The following is a 21,956-nucleotide window of genomic DNA, read 5'->3' as shown; positions in this document are numbered from 1 at the left end:
TCGGACAGATTTTGTACACAAGGTACACACAAGGTATCATTGCAAAATTAGAAATGAGAACACATTCTGAGTGACACACAATGCTTTGAGCAAAGGCTTTATTTTTTGATAATAAAGACATTTAAAAAAAAAAGTCTTCGTTTTCATTCTATCAAGAATTGTAACATGATTTCATCATCTCGACCACGGGAGCTAAATGTGTGTGTAATCTGCGTCTAGTCCCAGGGACCATGCAGAATTCACCATACAGTCGAGAGACGAACAGAGATGTTTGAGACGAACTAGACAGGCGCTGCTTGCTTAGTAGTTTATTTCGCAGTGTTTGCAGATATCATTTTCAATGGTTTGAGTGAATTATTTCCCATATTATTATATGACTATTTTCATAGTAATACAGAAAATGCTTACTGTAGTCTATATTGTGCTTCGTTTTAACTAGCATGGTCCCTTATAATAGGGGTGTCAAAACATGGCTGCTGGTTGACAGTAGGGACTCATAAGGGAAGCTCAACTCGTAAGACAACCTGACACTCACAAAGTAGAACGTGTGGAAGCTGAATGGGGAAATATTAAAGCTTAAGAATTTGTCACGGTAGACATGGAGGTATTGCCACTGTCGAGGGTTTAAATAGCTATCTATCTATCTATCTATCAGCTACCGACATGTTGGATTCAACAGCATCGAGGGGGCTTATGAATATGAAAGCTGCGGAAAGTTCGAGCAGCGGTAGTACCAGTATGAACCTATTGATTCGCCGGAATTTAACCACCAACGTGAGACACGAAAGGAGCGTATTTGAGTTAACCAGCGAAGTGGATGATGACGTTCAGTTTGATAGTAAGTCGCAGAAAGCTAGAAAACTGAATCACTTGATCACAAATCTATTGTCGCATGTGTTTGTGGGCGGAGTCATCTGACACTGTATCTGGCTGTGTCAGTCAAGTCGCCATAAATACACTTTGGAACATCTCATGAGAGAATAACTTCTTATGATATTAATAGTAGTATAATTGGTCATCCTCAAGCGAGGCACTGGTTCCCACCAAATGATTTATGTTTCTTTTGGCAACTTATAATACTTGACATTCTTCAGTATGGTACAGTATGGTTTCCATATTGAAACTTTTGGAAATGATCAGAAATGTAATCCAAATTGATCAGGGAAAATGTTGCAACCCTACTTCAGTACCTAGAATATAGAACACAGAAAAAAATGCCATGTGACATTACAAAATGATAACACACATTCAGAGTCTGAGACACACTGTGTAGGCCTGAAGCGTGAGAGATCATAGGCTACAGTTTTAGGCATAGACCTTTTTTCCCCCACCCACTTTCGTCATATTTCCCCCCATGTTAGTTGCCTCAGTGCCTCGGGTGGAGGGCCTGGTGCTGTGTACTGTGACAGACTGATAAGCCTTACCACTGATTACATCCCAGCATGTATAAACAAGATGGGCTATACTCACTGGCTTGAAAGGTTTTTCGGTCAACCTTCAGTGATGTTGGGAGTTCTTTAATATCAGACTAATTAATATCACATAGAGGCAACATGGACCCAGAAACAGACATTGTTAAATTGATAGCCAGGGTTATTGCTGAAGGTAAGAATTTTATTTGTATTTTATTGCTCTTCTCTCATCAGGGGTTTGTCAAGTAAGAATATCCTTATTATATTGTGTTGGTTATGGTCTCCTCTCCTGTATGGAAATAGGACTATTGTAGGGATTAAAGGAGGGCACAGTTGAGACACACAACAGTTGTTATTAGGCCTACCCATCTACTCTTATGTGTTATAACATAATCTAATCTTGTTACAAACACTCACTACTGTATCCTCTGCTTTGCTTTCTCTCCTGTGTAAACAAAGCGTCAGACTCTGAAAATAACTGTGAGGTTCTGACGGCTGGCAAGCAATACCCATCTATCCAGGAGTTTGCCACAGCTATACCTAACCATCTGCTGCTGGGTTCCCTGCTAGAGCACTTGTGCTTTGTGTACGAGAGTGATCCCACTCGCTCACGCATGCTATTCAAGGGTAAGTGTTTACAAAGCTGTCAGTTAGTAAAATTTGACAGATAATTGAAATGTCTAAATGTGTTTCTGGAGGCGGGTAGAACATTTGTTATTCTCCTTTAGTCTAGGCTAATTTGTATAGGCAGAGTAAGGACCAGCCACACTTCACGAGCCACGACGAAAATTTCTGACCTGCCAGAAATTTGTCGGCAGGTCGTAGCCTCGTCTTTAGAACTAGGAGCAATTAGTCGTTGATCGCTGACTCTCTCACACTGTGCGACTTACGACGTCCCGATTTCGCCTTACGACGCTAGGATGTCTCTACGACTACGCAACGTAGTCTGCGACAACAAATTCATGGCGAAATCGTGGACAAATCGCACAGTGGGCAGGAGCCTTAAGTCCTGTCTTTGATGAAGCTCACCTGACAAACGATCGTTAATATGGTCAAAACCTTTTTATATCTCTAGCTTGCTTAAAAAAAAGATACAATTTAAGGAAACAGGAAACTGTGAGCAATAATTCACTTTGTTGTCACCTTTGCCTTCCTTCACAGTAATTGGTCAGCGTTTAGCAGCAATGAGCCTCCTCTCTCCTTTGGCCATTAGCGATGAGTTTAGCACTGTCAGACTACAACACAACCGGGCCTTCACTGAGCTCCTGCACGCTGCCAGCACCTCGCTGTTCCCTCAGGTAAGCAAGCTACAGGGGAAAGCACCCTCTTCTGGTTACCCCACAATTGACTGTCCCTTTTTTTAAAAATCTTGAATTATGCCTATTGCCTTATTGTCTTGTGCTGCAATGTCAGGAACCGAAGCCTAAAGCCCAATGCACACAGCGTGCGATTTCTGTTGCACGACAACTTCCATTGTTGTCATGAATGGAATCGAATTTTCGCCGTGCGGGGCCGTGTGCATTGGGATGCGATTTTCTCATAGACTTCCATTCAAACTTCAAAATGGAATGTTGTCGTGCAACAGAAATCGCACGCTGTGTGCATTGGCCTTAAGAATTTTACTCTATTACACTTGTGTAATGTGACGTAACAATAAACTTGAAGCCAGTTACCACTGCACTGTAACTGAGATAATTCTTCATTATGCCATTTCAGTCTCAAAGATTCTTGAATACAGACACACAGAGCCTTACAAGGTAAGAGTATGATACTTTGATGAGTTGTGTTGTGAGGAACTTGAGAGGATCTTTTTTAGATATGATTTTCTTCTTACCCCTAGACCAAAAGAGGGTCTGTTCCAAGCACAGACATCTCGCTACCTCAGTGAGTTTGAAGAGACCTCTATACTTGGAAAAGGATCCTATGGCAATGTCTATAAGGTGCAGAACTCTTAAGTCAATATTGAAAAATAACAAAACATACAAAAACCTGCATTATTAGGAATTCTTGCTATTGCTATTCATTGTAGGTAACAAACAAGCTGGATGGCCAGAATTATGCTGTGAAGAAAATTCTCATCAAGAATGTTTCAAGGGACGACTGTATGAAGGTATGTTATTGATAAAAATGTGCATTCATCAGAAATTGACCAACAGTATGGTGTGTGAAGGTTCATGACATATTCATGCCACAGAAACAGTGAAAATGTGTCCTAAAGATTGATAATGGACATTACATTTCTTTCAGGTCCTCAGGGAGGTTAAAGTGTTGTCCAGTCTTCAGCATGCCAATGTAGTGGGCTATCACACTGCTTGGATGGAGCATGTCCAACCTGTGGCTAGGAGTGAGTTTGTAACGCCTCTCCTTGGACACATTCTAGTATTGAAATGAAAGTGGTGTGATCGAATGTTGTCCTCAAGTCTTGTAGGTCCTTGTTGTCATGTTATTTGACATGGAAGCATTTCTTTATTTCAGAGCCCAAATCAATACTCCCAGCGTTGGAGACTCCTGCACTTCGAGAGGGGTACGTTTTGTATCCAATATTATTTTCCTTTTTTGTGTCCAATATCAATGACATACAAAATCATTTAGGATTATGTTCGTATTTGACAGTAAAAACTAGTTATTTTCCCACTCACAGTACTGAGGAGAGCACCGGTAGCAGCAGTGGTTCTTCAATAGTCTTTGAGAGCTCAGATCAACCAAAGGCCCCAGTGACCATGGCTAAAACACTAGAGGGTCTCCCAGTGAAAGCCTTAGCTCCTAAAGAAGAGAAGAGCCAGGCAATGTGTCCCAAAGCCATGCATCGCATCCCAGAGAACTTTGTCCCCTGTGTATTTCTGGGCCGCCGTGGCCAGGTGATGGACACTTGCCCCGCAGTTAGTTGGGACGGCTCGTCTCGGACAGAGGACGACTCGAGCAGGAACAAGATGGAGTTAAACAATAACTCCTACGTTGACACAGGAAGTGAGCAGTGGACTGAAAAACACCTCTCTAAGGAGGTAGGGTATAATGGAGCTTTTGTTGTTTAATAAGCACAAACCCAGCTTTAATCCTCCATACAACGAGGCACTGCAGTTTCAACATGTCAAATTGTGGGTGGGGGGTATGTATGTTCATTTGAATAACATAAGGACAAACAATAATTGTGTTTCCTATGTTAAGAGGGCATTTCAAATTCTACAATCGAATATGTTATTCTTTACTGTAAGCCGTTTATTCTTTACCATAAACTATTGGAGTTTCGTCTTTATTCTATACAATTGTGCATTTGTTTGTATAAGTGATGTTGACAGATACTTCTGTTGCTGCCTCAGGTGCAGTTCCACCTGATGCTGTATATTCAAATGCAGTTGTGTGAACGCTCACTCAAAGACTGGATCTATGAGAGGAGTGCCAGACCCAGGGAGGAACCCAGCTCAAAGAGTAAGATACAATCCATCACTCAAATCACATACATCCCTACCGGTGTTTCCCTTGTATTTGCTTTCATATGTCTGTCGTAACATTTGCATAATGCACTATTTTTTCATTCATGTTTTGGGGTTTGGATTTTCAGATCCTTACGGATCTGTGGACACAGAAGAAACACTCAGCATTCTTCGAAAAATACTTGAAGGAGTGGAATACATTCACTCAAGAGGCATAATGCACAGAGATCTAAAGGTATATTTTTGCAATGAGGTAGTTTATTGTATATGACAGATGTACGATATCTAAACATATATACACTTCTCTGAAAGTTCATGAAGTGCTCCGAAGTGAAATCTATTTAAAAGCCTCGGAAATGTGTATAGCCGTGCCACCTGAACATTTCTTCGTATGCATCACCCTCTCTAAAGAATTTGACATCAGTTGGGTTTTCCCAGAAGTTGAAGACAAAGTCATACACCTTTTCAGGCAGAATCTGCTTCAGACCCTCCCTATGGCTCCTCCCATACTGCTGGTAGATATGAATCTTGCAGATGTCCATAAGGCTCTTTGGCTGCTTGGTCAGGCTCAGTAGCTGGTCCCTCTGGTCGAAGTACTCTGGTAGCATTAAAGTGCTGGGGAAGAGGCCATCTTTGTTTGTGATGGTCAGAGGGTAGGTCAGAGTGAGGAGCTTACCCAACAGAGCGGTGTGCCTTACATTAGGCTTGTGATTCAGGAACAGAAACAGGCAGTTCTGCCCTGAGGTTGTCAATTTGTTGATGTCACATCCATATTTCAGGAGCAGGTCCACCACGCCTTCCTTGACTACACTGAAGGCCTCGTGAAGGGGCGTCCGACCTGCCTTATTCACCAGGTCAGGATTAGCACCATGGTCTAGCAGCACAGTAATACACCTCAGATGCTTGTCCGATGTCGGACCAGGCTTGGTGGCTGCGCCCAGAGCTGCCATATGCAGAGGGCTGTTCCCGGACTGATACACCACCTTCAAATCAGATCAAACTTTATGTAAAGTGCGTATAACCTTCTTGATATACTTTTTAGGCCATAATTCAACACAGCTTGACCTACGCCTAGATAGTATCATTCACTTGTGTGGTCAGGATTTGATTTGAACCACCAAAAAGAAAATGAAAGAACACTAACCTTGTTGACGTCAGCGCCTAGCTTTACCAGCCTAGTTGTTATCGCCGCGTTGAGCATCCCGGCAGCCATATGCAGGGGTGACATCCCAGAGCGATCAATAGTGTTGATCATGGCACCATGGCTAGCCAGTAAGCTAACCGCCGGGAGAGCTCCATACTGCACAGCCAGGTGGAGCGCGGTCTCGCGTCTGTCGTTTTCAACCTTTGGGCCACATTGTGTGTTTATCATTGTTTTTTTGTATTTTATATAAAAATGAATGATGCATACCAAAGGTAGTGATGGAAATCATTGTGTAAGTATTTTTAAATGGTCAAATCGAATTAATTACCACAGCGTTGATGTCCACCCCATGGTTACAGAGCACTGTTAAGCAGGCCTCGGCCCGCTGCTGCATAGTGGCCATTGTCAGTTGGAACTTGGGCGTGGGCCAGGATGACAGGCCATAAGGCCAGTGGGTGAGCACCAGGTGCAGAGTGTTGCGGCCACGCTGGTCCCTGTGGGGCGGTGAGAGAATAGTGCACGCTTTATTGAGTGTTAATGAATATTAAGTATACAGAAGTTTTACAGTTTTTGGTTTGTTTTGTTTTTAACAATAGGTGGAAGTTATGAAAACTGGACGTAAGTAGGTAGGCAAGAGAACATTTGAAATTGCCACATTGCAGCAGTCTTAAGGTGCATCTCAATTGTCCAAGATAGCATTCTTTCTCTTTTCCTTAATCTGCACTAATGTGATCTAATTCCTAAGTGAAATCATTCCCTGTGGGCACTGGGCACCATACCACCCACCATACTGCTTTCACCTCTTTGTTCAGGTCAGTGCAGGTGAAGTAGAGGCATTAGACACTCATAAAGAATAATGAACCACTTGCATGACCTGTGTGCCAAAAGGAGAATAGTGAGAGAGTACAATTAATTAATCCAGGTCATATGCAATAGAGCTAAGTAAATACCTTAGTTCCGGGTCTGCTCCTGCAGACAAGAGGCTCTCAACGCTCTTAACCCTCCTGTGTTCTGCAGCCAAATGTAGAGGGAGGACAGCAAGGCCCTGAGGGTAACATAACCAGTTGGAACTTGAGAAAAGTGTGTAGTGTAAGAATGCTCTTGCTCAATGGACAGTGAACTCTGACCCTAATCTGAAATATAGGGGTAAATATTGAATACTATATGGCCAATGTGTGTGTGTTTATTTATTATTACATATCAATTATGGATTCATAATTAGTTTTTTTGGGTTTTTGAATTTGGGTTGGTTGATGTGCCGCAACCGCAACACATAAATAGCGATAAAAGTGTATAACAGTTTAGTCTGTCAATGAATGTATTGTAGACTACTGTAAAACATTTTTGAAGGTTACCGGTAGCCTACCTTTGAATCGATGAATTTCAACCGTTGTGCAGTGTTTTCTCGTATATTGATGATCGAGTTGCCCCCGCGTTTTTTTGAGATCGTATGAATAATCTCTAAATGTTCTTGTAATATTGCGTTACACAAATCGACATCATCTGAAGACGTGCCGATCATGCAGCTAGTTTCCATAGTGTCCCCTCGAAATACACAAACATGTGTGATCTTCTGTTCTTGTCATGTTATTTAAACCCCAACTAAGTGTGCCATACTGTGTATATTCTGACTTCTCAAAGTCAACCCTGGTGTTAAAATGTAGATGTTCTGGTTTTCAACGTCACTAAACGCTGCCTGTAAAACTGTCCGCTTGCTAGAGTTATACATGTAGACATCTCCGGCTGGAAAGTTGCCGCTATTATGTTCACGTTTTCTGATCCCACTACAATGAATGTTACAACCACACATCTCATCCTGAAATATCGCACCTGTCATACCTGAAATCTTGATAATGCATAATTGGTGGATTATCATGCCCTGGGGCCTGTGTGTAGACAGACACATTCTAGGGAAAGAAGAATAAATAAAAAAACGTTTAAACACTTACTAGTTGTAGACGTAGACGTAGAGGGTTGTTGACGGGGTGAGACTTTAAAAGCTTCATTATATTCGACACCTCTCCCCTCACTATTGCATCGTAGAGTAACAAGTGGACGTGATTCTCAAATGCTCTAAGGCTAAGGCATTGTTTGTTTGTGTTGTTACCCATTGAAAACTGGAAATGGCAAAATTATTAAAACGTTAAGCTAGTTTACATTTGAAATATAATTCAGCATTTTAGAAGAATGTAGCCTAGGTTACGTTTTGGAACCTTTGCGCCTAATGACCTCACATGCGTGCGGTACCAATCAATCTATCAAAATCAAAATGACTTAATTATTCACGATGTAATTTAATTCAAATCAATCATGTTTACATTTTTTTCACAGCCCAGGAATATTTTCCTGCATGGACATGACTGCCATGTGAGGATTGGAGACTTTGGGCTGGCTTGCAAGGATATTATATTGGATCATAATGAGACGCCCCCCTCCACTTCACATAACAGTGGTGAGACCAGATTTCCTTTCTTTTTTGTATCCCCCCCCCCCCCTTTTTCAGTACAATTGATACAGTTAAGAAATGCTACATTGTATACTTTCACAAACAAAAGTTCAAAGATGTGCACCAAAGTTTCCAAAAACGGACGTGTACAAATACATCTGGCAATGTACCGGTAGATGGCGCTATAGGTTTGTTCAACTACATTTCAATGAAGTTCAGTAAGCTTTATTGACATGAATCACAAACATAAATATTGCCAAAGCAGCCACACAATTGGAAAGTATCTGATCCTGGATGGATTCCTGACTCTTTGTGACCAACAGACTATTTTACAGATTCTTCACACACAACAGGAGTGGGGACATTTGTGTATGCTGCACCTGAGCAACTGGAGTGCTCCCATTATGATTCAAAGGTAAGTAACCTCAAATTCCATGTAATTACAATGGTAATGTTTGTAATATGCAGACAATGGTGAACACTAGATTCTCCCTTGTATAAGTGCTTTCCTCTTTTTTTATAAATGTTTTAGTAAATTTGGACCATGTCACCATTTAGGCACGAGGAGTTACAAGTGTGTAACTGTCAAGTGTGAGTTACGAGTGTGTTAGTCTTATGCACAAATCTTAAATTAAATGGGAATGTAATGATGCTTTGTCTCTGTGTTGGTCTCAGTCAGACATGTACAGCATAGGAGTGGTTGCTTTTGAGCTTTTCCAGCCCTTTGGGACAGAGATGGAGCGTGTGCGAACACTAGAGGGCCTCCGTGAAGGGAAAGTCCCAGACTCCTTCTGCCAGCGCTGGCCAGTCCTGGCCAAGTACATCCAGCTGCTCACCAGCCAAGTTCCTGCCCTCCGACCCAGCGCTACCCAGCTACTGCAGAGCGAGCTCTTCAGCAGTAAAGACATGGTATATGGACAGGCCTTGGATGATATTACAGCTCGAACACACCGCCAACCTCTACCACAGCAGCGTGTGTGCTTTTCATGTTAACGGGTTAGAGCAGCCATACAGCGCACGTCTCAAATGTGTCTCACACTGGCTGCCGCAACACGCCATCTAGAGATTAGGACTCTCACCTATTTTTTCCACATGCAAAGGCAAAACTCAATGTACTAAGATAGGGCTGGCAGTAGCAGCACCACAGTTAGAGATACAGCGAAACGCTGCCAGTATGGAAGCCGCAAACGTGAGAGCGACAAGTGTGAGAGCCGTGTGAGAACTGGTAGAGGTCGGCAGTGTGTTCGAGCCTTTAGACTGATTCCTAATTTGAGATCTGTGCATGCAACAAATGTATGCATTACAAATGAGTAACAGTAGAGATGAGAAGCCTGTTAACTTGCCAGTTAAATGCAATCAAACGTTATTTAATGTCCCCCTGTCTTCCCTTTTAGGTTATTCATGGTTTGCAGAGGAAGGTGGAGGAGCAAGAAGAGGAGATTGTTCAGCTCAGGAGACAGATCAGTCAGCTGCAGAGTGCACCAAACACATGTCATCCCACGGACAAAACTTGACCACAAACATCTTTGCAGATCTCAAACCTGTACTTTACCATGTGAATAACTTGGTGCAAATGGTTGAATGTGTGTACGTGTGTCTCTGCCTGGAGGTGTCATAACTATATTTTATTTAAAACCTGAATACATAGTATATAATTGATCCAATCCAAGTCTGTGTGTATTTTACAGTCATTGACTGAATATAATTGTATGTGTGTGACTTCATAAAAGTACATTATGAGAGGTGCTTTCATTGAGGACAGGATTGCCAAAAGTAAACTTTGCATGGTATTTGATTGTCCACAGTAATGTATACATACAACACTCGTAAATAATTATATGCTTTTTTTAATATATATATATATAAACGATTCGTGCACAGCGCTTTTCTATCAAAGTGAACAAACACTCTCACTGCATTCCCTGGTCTACGAACAATCATACCATCAAATGCAAAACATGTTTCACAAACAGCTCTATTATTAGTGAAATAAAATGTCATCTCACAGGGATACTACACTAGACACTTTGTGATTGATTGTATCAAAACTCAACTGCACAAAGGTCAGGTAGGTAAATGTGTCAACGATCCCCCTGAACACGTTCCGTACAGCCAGAGCGAATCACGAGTTGCCTTTCATCGCGAGACCCGGATCTACCCGTGGGGGGAATCAGCTACGTCATTGTTCACCGCCGGACACCCGCTGGATATAAGGAATGGACACGCAACGTCTAATAACGCATTTATAAAAGATTACAGGTACGAGCCTAGTTCATGCATTGAATAGTGAACATTGTATTCACGTGTCCGACACATCGTGGTGGTTTTAACCCGTTGGGTTTGGTTGTAGTTGGCTTACACCGGGTGTCTCAGTACAGTGAGTGTCATGTCGGATCGCAGCGCTCGAGCCACCGGTGAATTTTAAATCTCGAGCCCCTCCTTTTAGAGCGTAGAGCAAGCTAACTAGCTAGCTAACATGCTAGCTCCATTTCCCTGAGTTAGACGTCCTACATCTACCGAATTCAGCTTCGGGTTCGAGGGCTATCCTAAAACGGGACACAAATATGAATGAGCACATGTACTGTTTTCACAAGTGTAAAGGCCAGCTAGCTTGCACTATAGCTAGCTTAGTAGTAGTAGTAGTAGTAGCATAATTGTTGCACAATGCTCATCCTCGCTGTAGAATTGTAGTATTGTTACGTGCGCCGTTACCATGGCGTCTGTGGTTGTTACCATGCACGCGCGAGCTTCCCCGCACCAGAATGCTGATCGTGTGCTCAAGAAAGGCCACACGCTCTTCACTTTCCCTTATCGTTGACGAAAACAGGGTAAGACAAGGTTTAAAATGACCTGTTTCTCTGTTTCTCCTGGTGTGTTGCGTTGCTAGAGGCCTGTCTCGTTGGCTAAAGCCTCTGACTGGTGTGGTGGGAGGAGGGAACAGTTGTCGTAAACGTGCGTGTTACACGCAAGTCTCTTGTCTTTCCGTGGCGATGCCTCGCAGAGAGGGCTGATTTTCAGTTTATATATATATATATATAAATATATAGATAGATATATAAGTACTAAGTTAGCTTGCGGATGTGTTAATTCATTAAACATGTTAATTATAGTGGAGATGATAGTTGACTGGTTGCAACACGGGGCTAGTTCCTTCTGGTCGATATTGGTTTTCGGGCTTTCACTTTCAGATTACATGGTCTTTGCAATGTTGAATCGTTGGGTAATTATCCGAGCCAGCCGTCAAGTTTGTTATTTGATCAATTCAAATCAATTTTTGATCAATTCTTGATCAAGTCACGATGTGGTCCCTGTAACTAGGCAGTTAGGTAACATTCTAAAAGCTGTCGAGAATTCTACTGTACACGAACGTGTATGCCCCTAACACCCTACTGTAACGGTGTCACGTGTCCGTGAATCGAGTTTGTAGCCTACAAGCCATTTATTTGGTACAAGCGCGGCGCATTTCAGTTTGGCGATATTATTCGGTGACATCTCACTTAACGAACAGTTGTATCGGTGGGCAAATTCTTAAAGTGATGGGAATGTTTTGCCATGCATTGTAAACCTGCTGGGGTTAATATGACATACTAAAATACACTATGCTCCAAATGCTTCTAGATGTATGCTTATTCCTGGGCTTATTAAACAATAAATAATTAATGCAATAATACTTATACAATAAAGATCATTCATTCATTCATTACTGACACTGTCCCTCACTTACTTAGGAGCTCTATCTCTCTTTACCTTCTCTTTCTTAGCTATGTACATTTGATTCAAAAACCAACACTGGCTTTGGGTTGCTAGCTACTCTTTTTGTGAACCCCTTCTTTGTTCCTCAAGCTTTCATTTGAAACGATTTTGTTCTGCCATATTTCATGGGGATTGACTGAGTATCATAAGCCCCTCTCAGTAGCAGACAGGGAGTCATTCCTGCTATAATGTGTGAATAGATCCACCAACTGAATCTGTCATACCTAGAAGTCACCCATTTATAATAGAAAATCAGTGTGTTTGATTTAGATGCTGGACGGAACATGCATGCAGGTAGCTAAGGATGACACTGTGTTAAAGTGTTGCTTCATAGGTTGTTTAGAGCATCCTATATACACTGCACTTTATTTGGCACTCTTGGACTACAATCTGATTCTGAATATCATAGCGTAATACTAACCCACTAGAGCTTCAGTGAAGATTGTATGTGTGCTTGGTTCAGATACAACTTCACTAATCTCTACCAGGGTTATCATTCCTCAACTAGTTGTCAATACTTACATATTAAATAGCTAACTCAGCTAACTTTCATCTGTGTTTGTTGTTTTTGCCCATCAGCAATGAACAATGACCATAGTTGACAGATCTTCAGAGAAGTCTGACCTTGAGTCAGTCGGGTGCAAGCGCTCCCCCTTCACTAGTGGAGACGGGATGGACAGCAGCTGCTCCAGCTGGGGGGTGGGCCCCTCACCCAATGACACCCCCAGGGTGAAGACAGGCGGCTGCCTGGGCCCCACACCTGGGGCTACCATCTACAGCAGTGCGACCCACTCAGTGGATCGGCCCAAGGAGCAAGGTGAGAAGATATGGTTTGTTAAATTAAAAGGTCTCTTGATGCTGGGTAAAAACAAGGGCAAATACCTGCACTCACTGTAAATGTATTCACTGTGTGTGCTGAGGGAATTCCCGCCCAATTGACCGACTGAACAGGTTTCCTAGGTGTTGTGTGTCTTTTCTCTATGGCATGGCAAGTTATGTAAGCATGTTGTACTGTGAGGGGAGGTAATCAATCGCTTAATGTAGCCCCAAGCAAATGACCCAGAATGAGGTTCTCTCTTGTAGAACCTACTGTGTGATGTCAGTAATAAAGACAGCATCTCTCTGCCCTCTGCTCTCACCTAGCACTCCATCGCTTGTTTCCAAGTTCCATATAAACAAAACGTAAAACTTTCTTTAAAAGTATTTTCCGCCTGTGACTAATCTCTGTGTTTTTTATTTGTGTTTCCCCACCCTCCCCAGTGGTGCTGAGCAGTGGGGACGGCATTGGCCTCCCCCAGAAGGTCCTGTTCCCTATGGAGCGGCTCAACTTGAAGTGGAGCCAGATCCACCGCATCGGAGCGGGCCTCCAGAACCTGGGAAACACCTGCTTCCTCAACTCGGCTCTGCAGTGTCTCACCTACACCGCCCCCCTCACCAACTACATGCTGACCCGGGAACATTCCAAAACATGTATGTGAATGAAGATATAACCAATCTGGTTTCCAGACCTGTTTAGAATGACTATTTTGGTCGTGATATATTGAATTTTAAACAATTGTATTGAGGAATGAAGTTAATCGGAACAGAATGCTAGAAGATACGGTACAACATGCCTCTTATCCGATTAACCTCCATATCTGTTCCCCTTTAGGTCATGAGCCTGGTTTCTGTATGATGTGCACCATGCAGAACCACATCACCCAGGTCTTTGCTAACTCGGGGAACGTCATCAAGCCCATTGGTGTCATCAATGAACTAAAACGTGAGTGTCCACTCACAATCAGAAAAAAAACTATATTACTATTTAATATATGCTTGATGGAAATATGTGTTGTTGTAAAAAATAAAATAATAATAATAATAATAACTGCCTGCAATCATATCAGAACAAAACAAAAAAACATATTTGCTGTATCAAAATAATAGATATATGGACAATATGACCAGCCTGTCAGCTAAATAGTTTTCCCTCCAAAAATGCAAAGAGAGTTGGATAGCATCACAGGTGCCAAATCCAGGGAACACACAGTATCTTCAGAACATTTATTTTCCCTCCCAAAAAAGTAGAAGGTGCTATCAATTTATTTTGGAGGGAGAACTATTTGACAGACAGCTTCTTAGCAATAGCATCCTATGCTTCCACCAAAATACCAAACGATAAGTAACAGCTAACCATAACCATGTCATTGTGATTGTTTTATGCTCTCAAGTTTTTGTCAACTGTATGGTTTCGTCATCTACCTGCCCTGTTACACCCGGTAGGGATTGCAAAGCACTTCCGCTTGGGGAGTCAGGAGGATTCCCACGAGTTCCTGCGATACACAGTGGATGCTATGCAAAAGTCCTGCCTGCCTGGAACCAAGTAGGTGTTGCTGGGGGAGTTATGGAAATCAGTGTTCAGCCACTAGGATGTAGTGTACTTGGATCTGACCTACATTTCATATTTAGCTTAGAATACAGTGAGACATGATTAATAGATATGTTGCAATGACCCTCGCTTATAGAAGCGACCCTTAAAACTGACTGTAGCAAGCTCTTGTGGATAGTGGATTTCCTTTCTGCGCCAACAGGTTACCTTTCTGTAATTATCTTTGCTCTATTTCCTCTGCTGTCTCTTCCCCTTTATTTCTTCTTCTCAAAGGGCTGTAACAGTTTGTGTTGCTAATGGTTAATAAACGAGTATCTTGATTTGAGAATGTACTGTAGTACAGACTGGCTGACTATTAGGAATAATTCATTCACATTTTGAGTAGTTTGTAGTTTGTCTTTTTAATTCTTCTGACATTTCTTTTTTCAATAGATTGGACAGGCAAACGCAGGCAACCAGTTTTATCCACCAAGTCTTTGGAGGGTACCTACGATCCAGAGGTAAGTTATTGGTCCAAACTTGCATTGCTCATTTGTATGCTGCTTATACTGTATGTATGTTGCTTACCCGTACAAAGTTAGCAAAGAAAAGCACTGAATCTTCAATGCTCAATCTTTCACAGTAAAATGTTTAAACTGCAAAGCAGTCTCTGACACGTTTGACCCCTACTTGGATGTCGCATTGGAAATAAAGGTAACACACAATTATACATAATCATTCTGCTGTTTCACATCAATCAAGTACCTTTTACAAGAATTATTCATAGTGATATGAGATATTGGTAATAAGTAAATAATTGAGAATTGTGTCTGTCGTCTTGCAGACGGCTCCCAGCATAACCAAGGCACTGGAGCAGTTTGTCAAGCCAGAGCAACTGGATGGAGAGAATTTATACAAATGCACAAAGTTAGTATATACCTGTATTCATTTATTTGTGCAGCCTATTGAGTTTTGATTCCTCACATCATAATGGAATGCAACTGACTAAAACCTGTCTGCAGGTGTAAGAAAATGGTTCCAGCCTCAAAGAGATTCACCATCCACCGGAGCTCCAACGTGCTCACCATCTCACTGAAGCGCTTTGCCAACTTCAACGGGGGCAAGCTTGCAAAGGTAAGATCATTTTGGGAATATTTGGATTCAGGTTTAGAATGTTAAATGCAATAGGGTATTTTTTTCCCTCTTCTCAGACAATCAGAAATTCCGTAGTTATTCTGAAGATGTACCCCCTGTTCGTTTCCCTGTGTGGCGGTGCTGACCACGTCCTTACTCTCCTTACTCAGGACGTGAGGTACCCCGAGTACCTGGACCTTAGGCCCTTCATGTCCCAGTCCCACGGGGAGCCCCAGGTCTATGTTCTGTACGCAGTGCTGGTCCACTCAGGCTTTAGCTGCCATGCTGGACACTACTACTGCTACATCAAGGTATCACACACACACACACACACACACACACCCCCCTCATAAAAATTCAGTTCACCAGTGCATCAGCCAGTCTCATTTTGCTCAGAATTTGATGTTGATGTGATGTGACGTTAACAGTCCTCTTCTTAATTCTCAGGCCAGTAACGGGCAGTGGTATCAGATGAACGACTCCTCGGTGTCTGTCAGTGACATCAGATCCGTTCTCAACCAACAGGCTTACGTGCTCTTCTATATCAGGTGAGTACCACAGAAGCGCAAAGACATTTCACAACTTACATTTCTTGTGCATGCCCCCCCCCCTTTTTTTTAAATCACGAAAACATCTTGTTGTATTCCGGCCGCCAGGTCACCTGATCTGAAGAACGGAGGGGACTGTAACCTCGTGAGCCGCACCCCAGGCCAGTCGTCCCCGCGCCCTGTCCTCACGCCCCGTGTCAACCTCGGGCCTCGCCACAACTCCACCGGCTTCATCGGCCCCCAGCTGCCCCCAAACATGGCTAAGGTACAGCCTCTATAGTGCACTGTATACACACACACACACTCTTTGATTGTCATATGAGCCTCCACACGCAGCTTCACACCACATTGGCATGATACTTAATGATAATTCTGATGATTATTAAAGATCAATGAATGATAATAATGTATTCACAGCAAGCTCGCGTACCACTGTTTCGCACAGATTTGTTTTTGGCAGGGCACATGAGTACACATCCAGCGATGCCATTACCATTTACTCATTTTCTATTGAGTTCTATCTAAGCCAAAACTCCAGACAGGGGGGTCCGCCCCACCTATTCAATGGTAAGGGAAACAGCAGTGTGTAATGAGGCTTGTAGCTAACTTATTTTGGTTGTTTCACAGAACACCCTTCACGTCAACGGGAACGGCTCTCTAAGAGACAATCCATCTGGCTCCAAGCCTAGCACCAGCAGTGGCGGCCTCGGAAAACCGAGCCACGTGCTGCCCTCCGCCTCCTCTTCTTCATCCTCCTCGTCCTCCATCTCCTCAAACCCACTCTGCCGTCCCACTGGGATCCCCGACCCTGCTAAGCGCCAGAAGCTCTCCTTCTACATTGGCCAGGGCAAGCAGATCCGCCCCTCCTCATCCTCTTCTTCAGCCTCAGCTTCCTCCTCTTACGTCCAGCCGTCCGCCTCCTCCTCTTCCTCTTCCTCACAGTCTACCTCAGCCTGTATGTCCGCCCCTCGCCCGCCTCGTGTGAACGGCACGTCAGCCAGTAATGGGAATCACGGCTCCTCCTTCCTGGTGCCGTACGGCCACGAGTCATCAGAGGAGTCTGATCAGGAGGGCGGCGCTCTAGAAAACGGCCTGGCCAAGCCTAATTTCAACGGGAGGAACGGAGGAGCCGTCTACGGGCCGGCCCCGCGACCCCAGCCGGCCGTTAAGACGAACGGTGCTGGTGGGAGTGAGGCTGGGGCGCACCACAACAGTAACGGCATCGCCAAACCCAACCAGAACGGACACCACAAAGTCAATGGCCTCAAACACACTGACAAGGTACTTAGTCAAATAACATGCCAAAACGGTAGCATAGAATAGTTTCTATCTGATAAAGTGTGGTTATCTGATATCGGGCCACGTATAGGATTGTTGTCATGGTATTTGGCTGCTTGCAAGGACAAGAGAAGAAGGTATTGTTGTTGAAATACTATTGCAAAGCATTATCCTGCCGTATGTAATCATGTCCTGTGGCTCCCTCTGCAGGTCGGAACGCGCCATGTTCCCCACAATGTAATCATGTCCTGTAAATATTTTCATCAGTGCGCCCATTGATGTTTGTGTTTGTGGTCTGTTGCAGGTTTCTAGCAATGGTCATGGGCTGTCGTCTGGTGTGAGTCCGAGCATAGCTAACGGTAGGGAGTCTCATCACAGTCGGCCAAGGTGAGACAACCCTCACACCTCCAGGCACTGTGCAGATTTCAATGATTTTTAAATTATGATATTAAGAATGTAATTGTATTAAGCCTGTATGCTTTTCTTCTTCTTTTTTTCTAGCAAAGAGGTATATAATACCCAGGCCACCCCTTCTCAGAGTGAGAGTCTGCATGGTGCAGTTAGTGAGGGTCGACTCTCCCTTACACCAGAGATATGCGCCTCCACCCATGACAACGGAGCTAATCCGCTCCCTCACCACGCACCGTCCTCTGCTGCTAGTTCGCCAATGCCCACTGCCACCATGAACACATCGGATGTAGGAGCTAATTCGCTAACCGATGCCCAGAGGGCAAGTAGTTCCACTACGCACCCCAACAACCAGACAGCCTTATCCACCCAGCCGACACCCTCCCTCGACACCCCGGTCACCTCTGCCTTCTCCAAGCCCCCGCCTGGCCCAGCCCCGGGGGCCTCTGTGGGCCTGGTAGCCCCACACAAGTACGACACCAGGGAGATCCAGAGAACTGTCTCTGAGACCGACAGCCTGGCCACAGGGCCGGAGCGACGAGAAGAGGGCAGAGAGCCCCATCTGGACAAGCCCAGCTCCAAAGACGGACGCTCCTCCGTGGAGAGGGAGCGGGAACCCCCACGTGACCGCGAAAGGGAAAGGGAAAAGGGGAGGCACCGACGGTACTCTTCTGACAGGGACCGAGACAGAGACCAACGGTACCACCGGGACTGTAGCCGAGAACGGGATCGCGACACGGACCGTTACCGCCACCGGTGGGACCACCACCGGTCCTACAGAGACCGCTCGTCCAGCCGGGACCAGCACCACCGGGACTGGGAGACGGAGCGCCGCCGGGAGAGGAACTTCCACCACCCCAGAGACAGGGACAGGTGCCACCACCACTACCACCACCATCACCACCGATCCAGAGACGAGAGGGAGAGGAAGGATTACGGCTCCCACAACTACCCCCACAGGGAGGAGCCCCACGGCCGCTCAAGGGGGAGAGAGGAGGGCCGGGAGAGGGGCGACGGCAAGGAAAGAGACCTCCCCGCTAAGGAGGAGACCTCCTTGCCCGCTCTGACCTCCACCAAGGCCAAACACTCACCCCACCGTCGGGCCCTCTCACCAGCCCTCAGCAGGGCAGAGCCAGAGAAAAACCACGGCCACCTACGGGAAGACAGAGAGGAGAGCTCAGAGGAGCGCCTGGCCAAGAAACACAAGAAAAGTAAGAAGAAGAAGAAGAAGTCCAAGGACAAAGAGAGACTCCGAGAACATGGGTGAGCAGTGAGAGCTAAACGCTACATAGTGCCCTTTTAAATAGTTCATGTTTTAGTGAACTATGCGATACTACTGTGTTCATTAAATAAAACTGTACACAGCCAACATGTGATATTTATTAGTGTAGGCTACAATACGTGGTTTTGACCTGATTGTGTTTTCTTCTTCTCTTTCTCTTCAGGAGCTCAGACGTGGATTCCCTTGACCGGGCTGCAGACGCCAGCTCCTCCAAACACAAGAAGAAGAAGAAAAAGAAGCGGAGGCACGACACGGAGGATGAGTCGGACAGGTCGGGGGGCGAGAGCCACTCCCCCCAGAGCTCAGAGGGGCACCGGGCCCCTCACTGTGACCCCTGTGGGAGCAGGGCAGGAAGCAGTGAGGAGAGGCCGAACCGGAAGCGCCGTTACCATGGCGACGACCATGTCAACGACCACTCTCCGAATAAACAACGCCGCACCGACTACGATGACTTCAGCCTCCCTTCTGGTCATGCATCGCCAACGGCACCCCATCACAGCGCACCACAACCCCATCTCAATGGACACACAGGTTAAAATACACATTCATTGGGTTCAATAGTATGTTAATAGATTGTAATTATGATATTAATGCAGTCAATATGTCCCAGAATCTATTCATGATGATAATGATTTATAACTGATGATATCAAGAACATGTAACACACAGTGTTACTGTGTTCTGGAATCACTTTCTGAGACAAATCTTTTTTTCTTTTTTTCTTGTGTAGGTAATGGCCTCAGTCAACCCAATGGAGACTCCTACTGTAGTTCTTCCAATGGCCTATACACTGACATGATACAGTGAATCTCTATCCACAAACTCACAGAACAATGTAAGTGTCCTTCCTTTACTACGACCTCTCCTCACCCCGAAAATCTCTCTGCTTGACTATGCTGATCAATAATGTGTTTCAATTGTACTGAATATGCATGACTGGACTAACATCTCTCTCTCTCTCTCTCTTTCTTTCTCTTACAGACTTGGAATACTGTAAATATCAATATTTTGGAAAAGTTAATTTCAACAGCAAAGGAATGAGATCCCAAATATTTGAACGTGGTGCTTAATCATTGGGAATATACTGTATTTTTACCACACAAAAACGTTTTAAAGATTCTAGAATCTCTTTTTTAACGCTTTTTTTTTCCTTTTCTTTTTTTTTCTTTTTTTCTTTTTTTCTAAATTTCACTCTTTGGCAGTGAACACTGTCAACTCAATGGACATTTATGATAAAGAATTAATATATACTTGTACAAACACAAAAGAAGAAAAGCCTGGAGCTTAAACATCTCAACCGCTGCTCAGTCGAAGACTCAGGACTTTGAACTTTGGTAAATGTTGACTTATTCTTGTCTTGAGGATCTGTCCACCTGGTAAAATTGAATAAGAAGAATGGGGAAAAAAAGTCAACTTTTTTGGGGGGCCTACGAGATGAACTGTTTGATGTCAGTTGGCTGCGAGTTTATGATGTCACCATATCCGCATAATATCTGTATGTGGTACTCAGCAAAACGGTTTTCTCTTTGTAAGAAAAGAAAAAAAAACTGGAGGGAAATGTATATGGAGGCGTTTTGTCTGGAAGAGAAGGAGCTGGCCCGGGACTGGCTGTTGTGACTGTGTGTGCACTTACACCACCACACCTACCCTGGACAGACTTGAGGACATTTCCAGCTCTTTTATGTTTTTGCTTTTTTCACCTCTCTTTCTCTCAACCCTTTCACTGGAGAAGACAACTTTTTTTCTCTGCATCCCTTTCTTTCTATCCTTTCTTTTAAACTCATTATTCAAGTATACAAAAAAACATAAAAAAAATAATCATGTTATCACTTTTGGCTGTGGACCTTTTGTGTTTGCTTTTTAAAAATCCAGTTTGTTTTTTCTAGCGTTCATAAGAAAGAATACTGTGAATTTAATTTTGAACTGTACTATCAGTTATTTTTTTATACATAAACAGTCCTGTATCAGGAATACCAATAGAGATTTTTTTGTTTTTTTATGTTTCTGGTTTGTTTTAGACAATTCCCACAACTTAATTTAGACCATGTTCTATGGACATAAGTCAGTGAAATGGGTATGGTTTGCTGTTTTTTCTACGTAAAAAAAAATATGACAACAGTTATGTTATACCTTTTAGTTCAACAATAGCATGTAAAATTTATACATTGTACAAGGTATATAAAAAGCCTTAAATACATTTGTTAATGTCAGAAATTGTAACCCTCACTTTGTTTACAAGCATTGTTTGTTGGAGTGAATGCTTATGATGGGGCATGTACACCACAATGGGTAAAATGTCCGCCTTTCTACCAGATGGAGTTATTATATGGAAGCTACCCCTTTTGGTTAAATCATTTTCGTATGAGTGATTGATATACTGAACTGAGTGTCACAGACTTTTTTTGGGGAGGTCAGAGAATGGTTGTTTGTTGTACCACTTCTTGGATTCAGGGCTTATCATACGTATACAGTGCAATGGCATGGTCGTTTTTGTAGGTTTTTCTAGTCATACAATGACAGGATGGGTTTAACATGGGAGCTAAATACTCATTTCTTATTCACGTGACACAGTATTGAAATTATAAAGCCAAAGACTAGTTTGGAGCCAGTTAGGCCTTTAGTTGTCTAGTCAGTCTTTAAACGGTACACACAGGAAGGTTGAACATCAAATTTTATTCAAAGTTCTCATTTATAACATTTCAGAGTCTGTAAGGCGTTGAGATTCCTGTTGGAGAAACTTCCAATATCTGTCTCACCGCAGGGCATTGTTAGA

General features: G+C 43.6%; 3 protein-coding genes across 5 annotated transcripts; 2 read left to right on the top strand and 1 right to left on the bottom strand.

Moving 5' to 3' along the window:
- Nucleotides 1-527: 527 nt before the first annotated feature.
- On the top strand, nucleotides 528-10,165 carry eif2ak1 (eukaryotic translation initiation factor 2-alpha kinase 1). 3 transcript variants are annotated; one of them, XM_080541452.1, is made up of 15 exons: nucleotides 528-838; nucleotides 1,872-2,039; nucleotides 2,574-2,710; nucleotides 3,129-3,169; nucleotides 3,253-3,352; nucleotides 3,442-3,522; nucleotides 3,660-3,756; nucleotides 3,888-3,936; nucleotides 4,054-4,414; nucleotides 4,730-4,838; nucleotides 4,972-5,078; nucleotides 8,319-8,439; nucleotides 8,769-8,848; nucleotides 9,109-9,342; nucleotides 9,828-10,165. In XM_080541452.1, the coding sequence occupies exons 1-15, from the start codon at nucleotides 664-666 to the stop codon at nucleotides 9,945-9,947; spliced, it is 1,980 nt and encodes a 659-aa protein (XP_080397578.1). In that variant the 5' UTR covers nucleotides 528-663; the 3' UTR covers nucleotides 9,948-10,165. The 3 variants fall into 3 exon arrangements, with proteins under 3 accessions (XP_080397578.1, XP_080397577.1, XP_080397579.1); XM_080541451.1 differs by having other exon boundaries at nucleotides 8,757-8,848; XM_080541453.1 differs by lacking the exon at nucleotides 528-838 and adding an exon at nucleotides 1,415-1,605 and having other exon boundaries at nucleotides 8,757-8,848.
- On the bottom strand, nucleotides 5,185-7,993 carry LOC308167429 (ankyrin repeat domain-containing protein 61-like; the record flags this gene model as incomplete). Its single annotated transcript, XM_080541850.1, has 5 exons — nucleotides 5,185-5,826; nucleotides 5,988-6,188; nucleotides 6,316-6,481; nucleotides 6,938-7,032; nucleotides 7,937-7,993. 5 exons carry the CDS (start codon nucleotides 7,991-7,993, stop codon nucleotides 5,185-5,187), a joined length of 1,161 nt encoding a protein of 386 aa, XP_080397976.1.
- A 2,609-nt stretch (nucleotides 10,166-12,774) lies between the features above and the next one.
- Nucleotides 12,775-19,719, top strand: usp42 (ubiquitin specific peptidase 42; the record flags this gene model as incomplete). The annotated part of the gene is made up of 15 exons (XM_080542302.1): nucleotides 12,775-13,003; nucleotides 13,447-13,656; nucleotides 13,838-13,948; nucleotides 14,449-14,548; nucleotides 14,987-15,054; nucleotides 15,177-15,247; nucleotides 15,378-15,460; nucleotides 15,556-15,667; nucleotides 15,838-15,978; nucleotides 16,115-16,215; nucleotides 16,324-16,480; nucleotides 16,843-17,496; nucleotides 17,798-17,880; nucleotides 18,154-19,164; nucleotides 19,347-19,719. 15 exons carry the CDS (start codon nucleotides 12,775-12,777, stop codon nucleotides 19,717-19,719), a joined length of 3,504 nt encoding a protein of 1,167 aa, XP_080398428.1.
- Between the last annotated feature and the right edge of the window lie 2,237 nt (nucleotides 19,720-21,956).

Source organism: Nansenia antarctica (assembly GCF_963989245.1).
Source record: "Nansenia antarctica genome assembly, chromosome: 11".
Lineage (NCBI taxonomy): Eukaryota > Metazoa > Chordata > Actinopteri > Argentiniformes > Microstomatidae > Nansenia > Nansenia antarctica.
The sequence above is the reverse complement of the archived record's forward strand: the minus strand, read 5'-3'. Positions and strand labels throughout refer to the sequence as shown.

Coding starts and splice junctions, on each gene's coding strand:
- eif2ak1 (XM_080541451.1), top strand. CDS start 664: ATGTTGGATTCAACAGCATCGAGGGGGCTTATGAATATGAAAGCTGCG. Junction 3,523..3,659: donor CAAGGGACGACTGTATGAAG/GTATGTTATTGA, acceptor CATTTCTTTCAG/GTCCTCAGGGAGGTTAAAGT. Junction 5,079..8,318: donor TAATGCACAGAGATCTAAAG/GTATATTTTTGC, acceptor TTTTTTTCACAG/CCCAGGAATATTTTCCTGCA.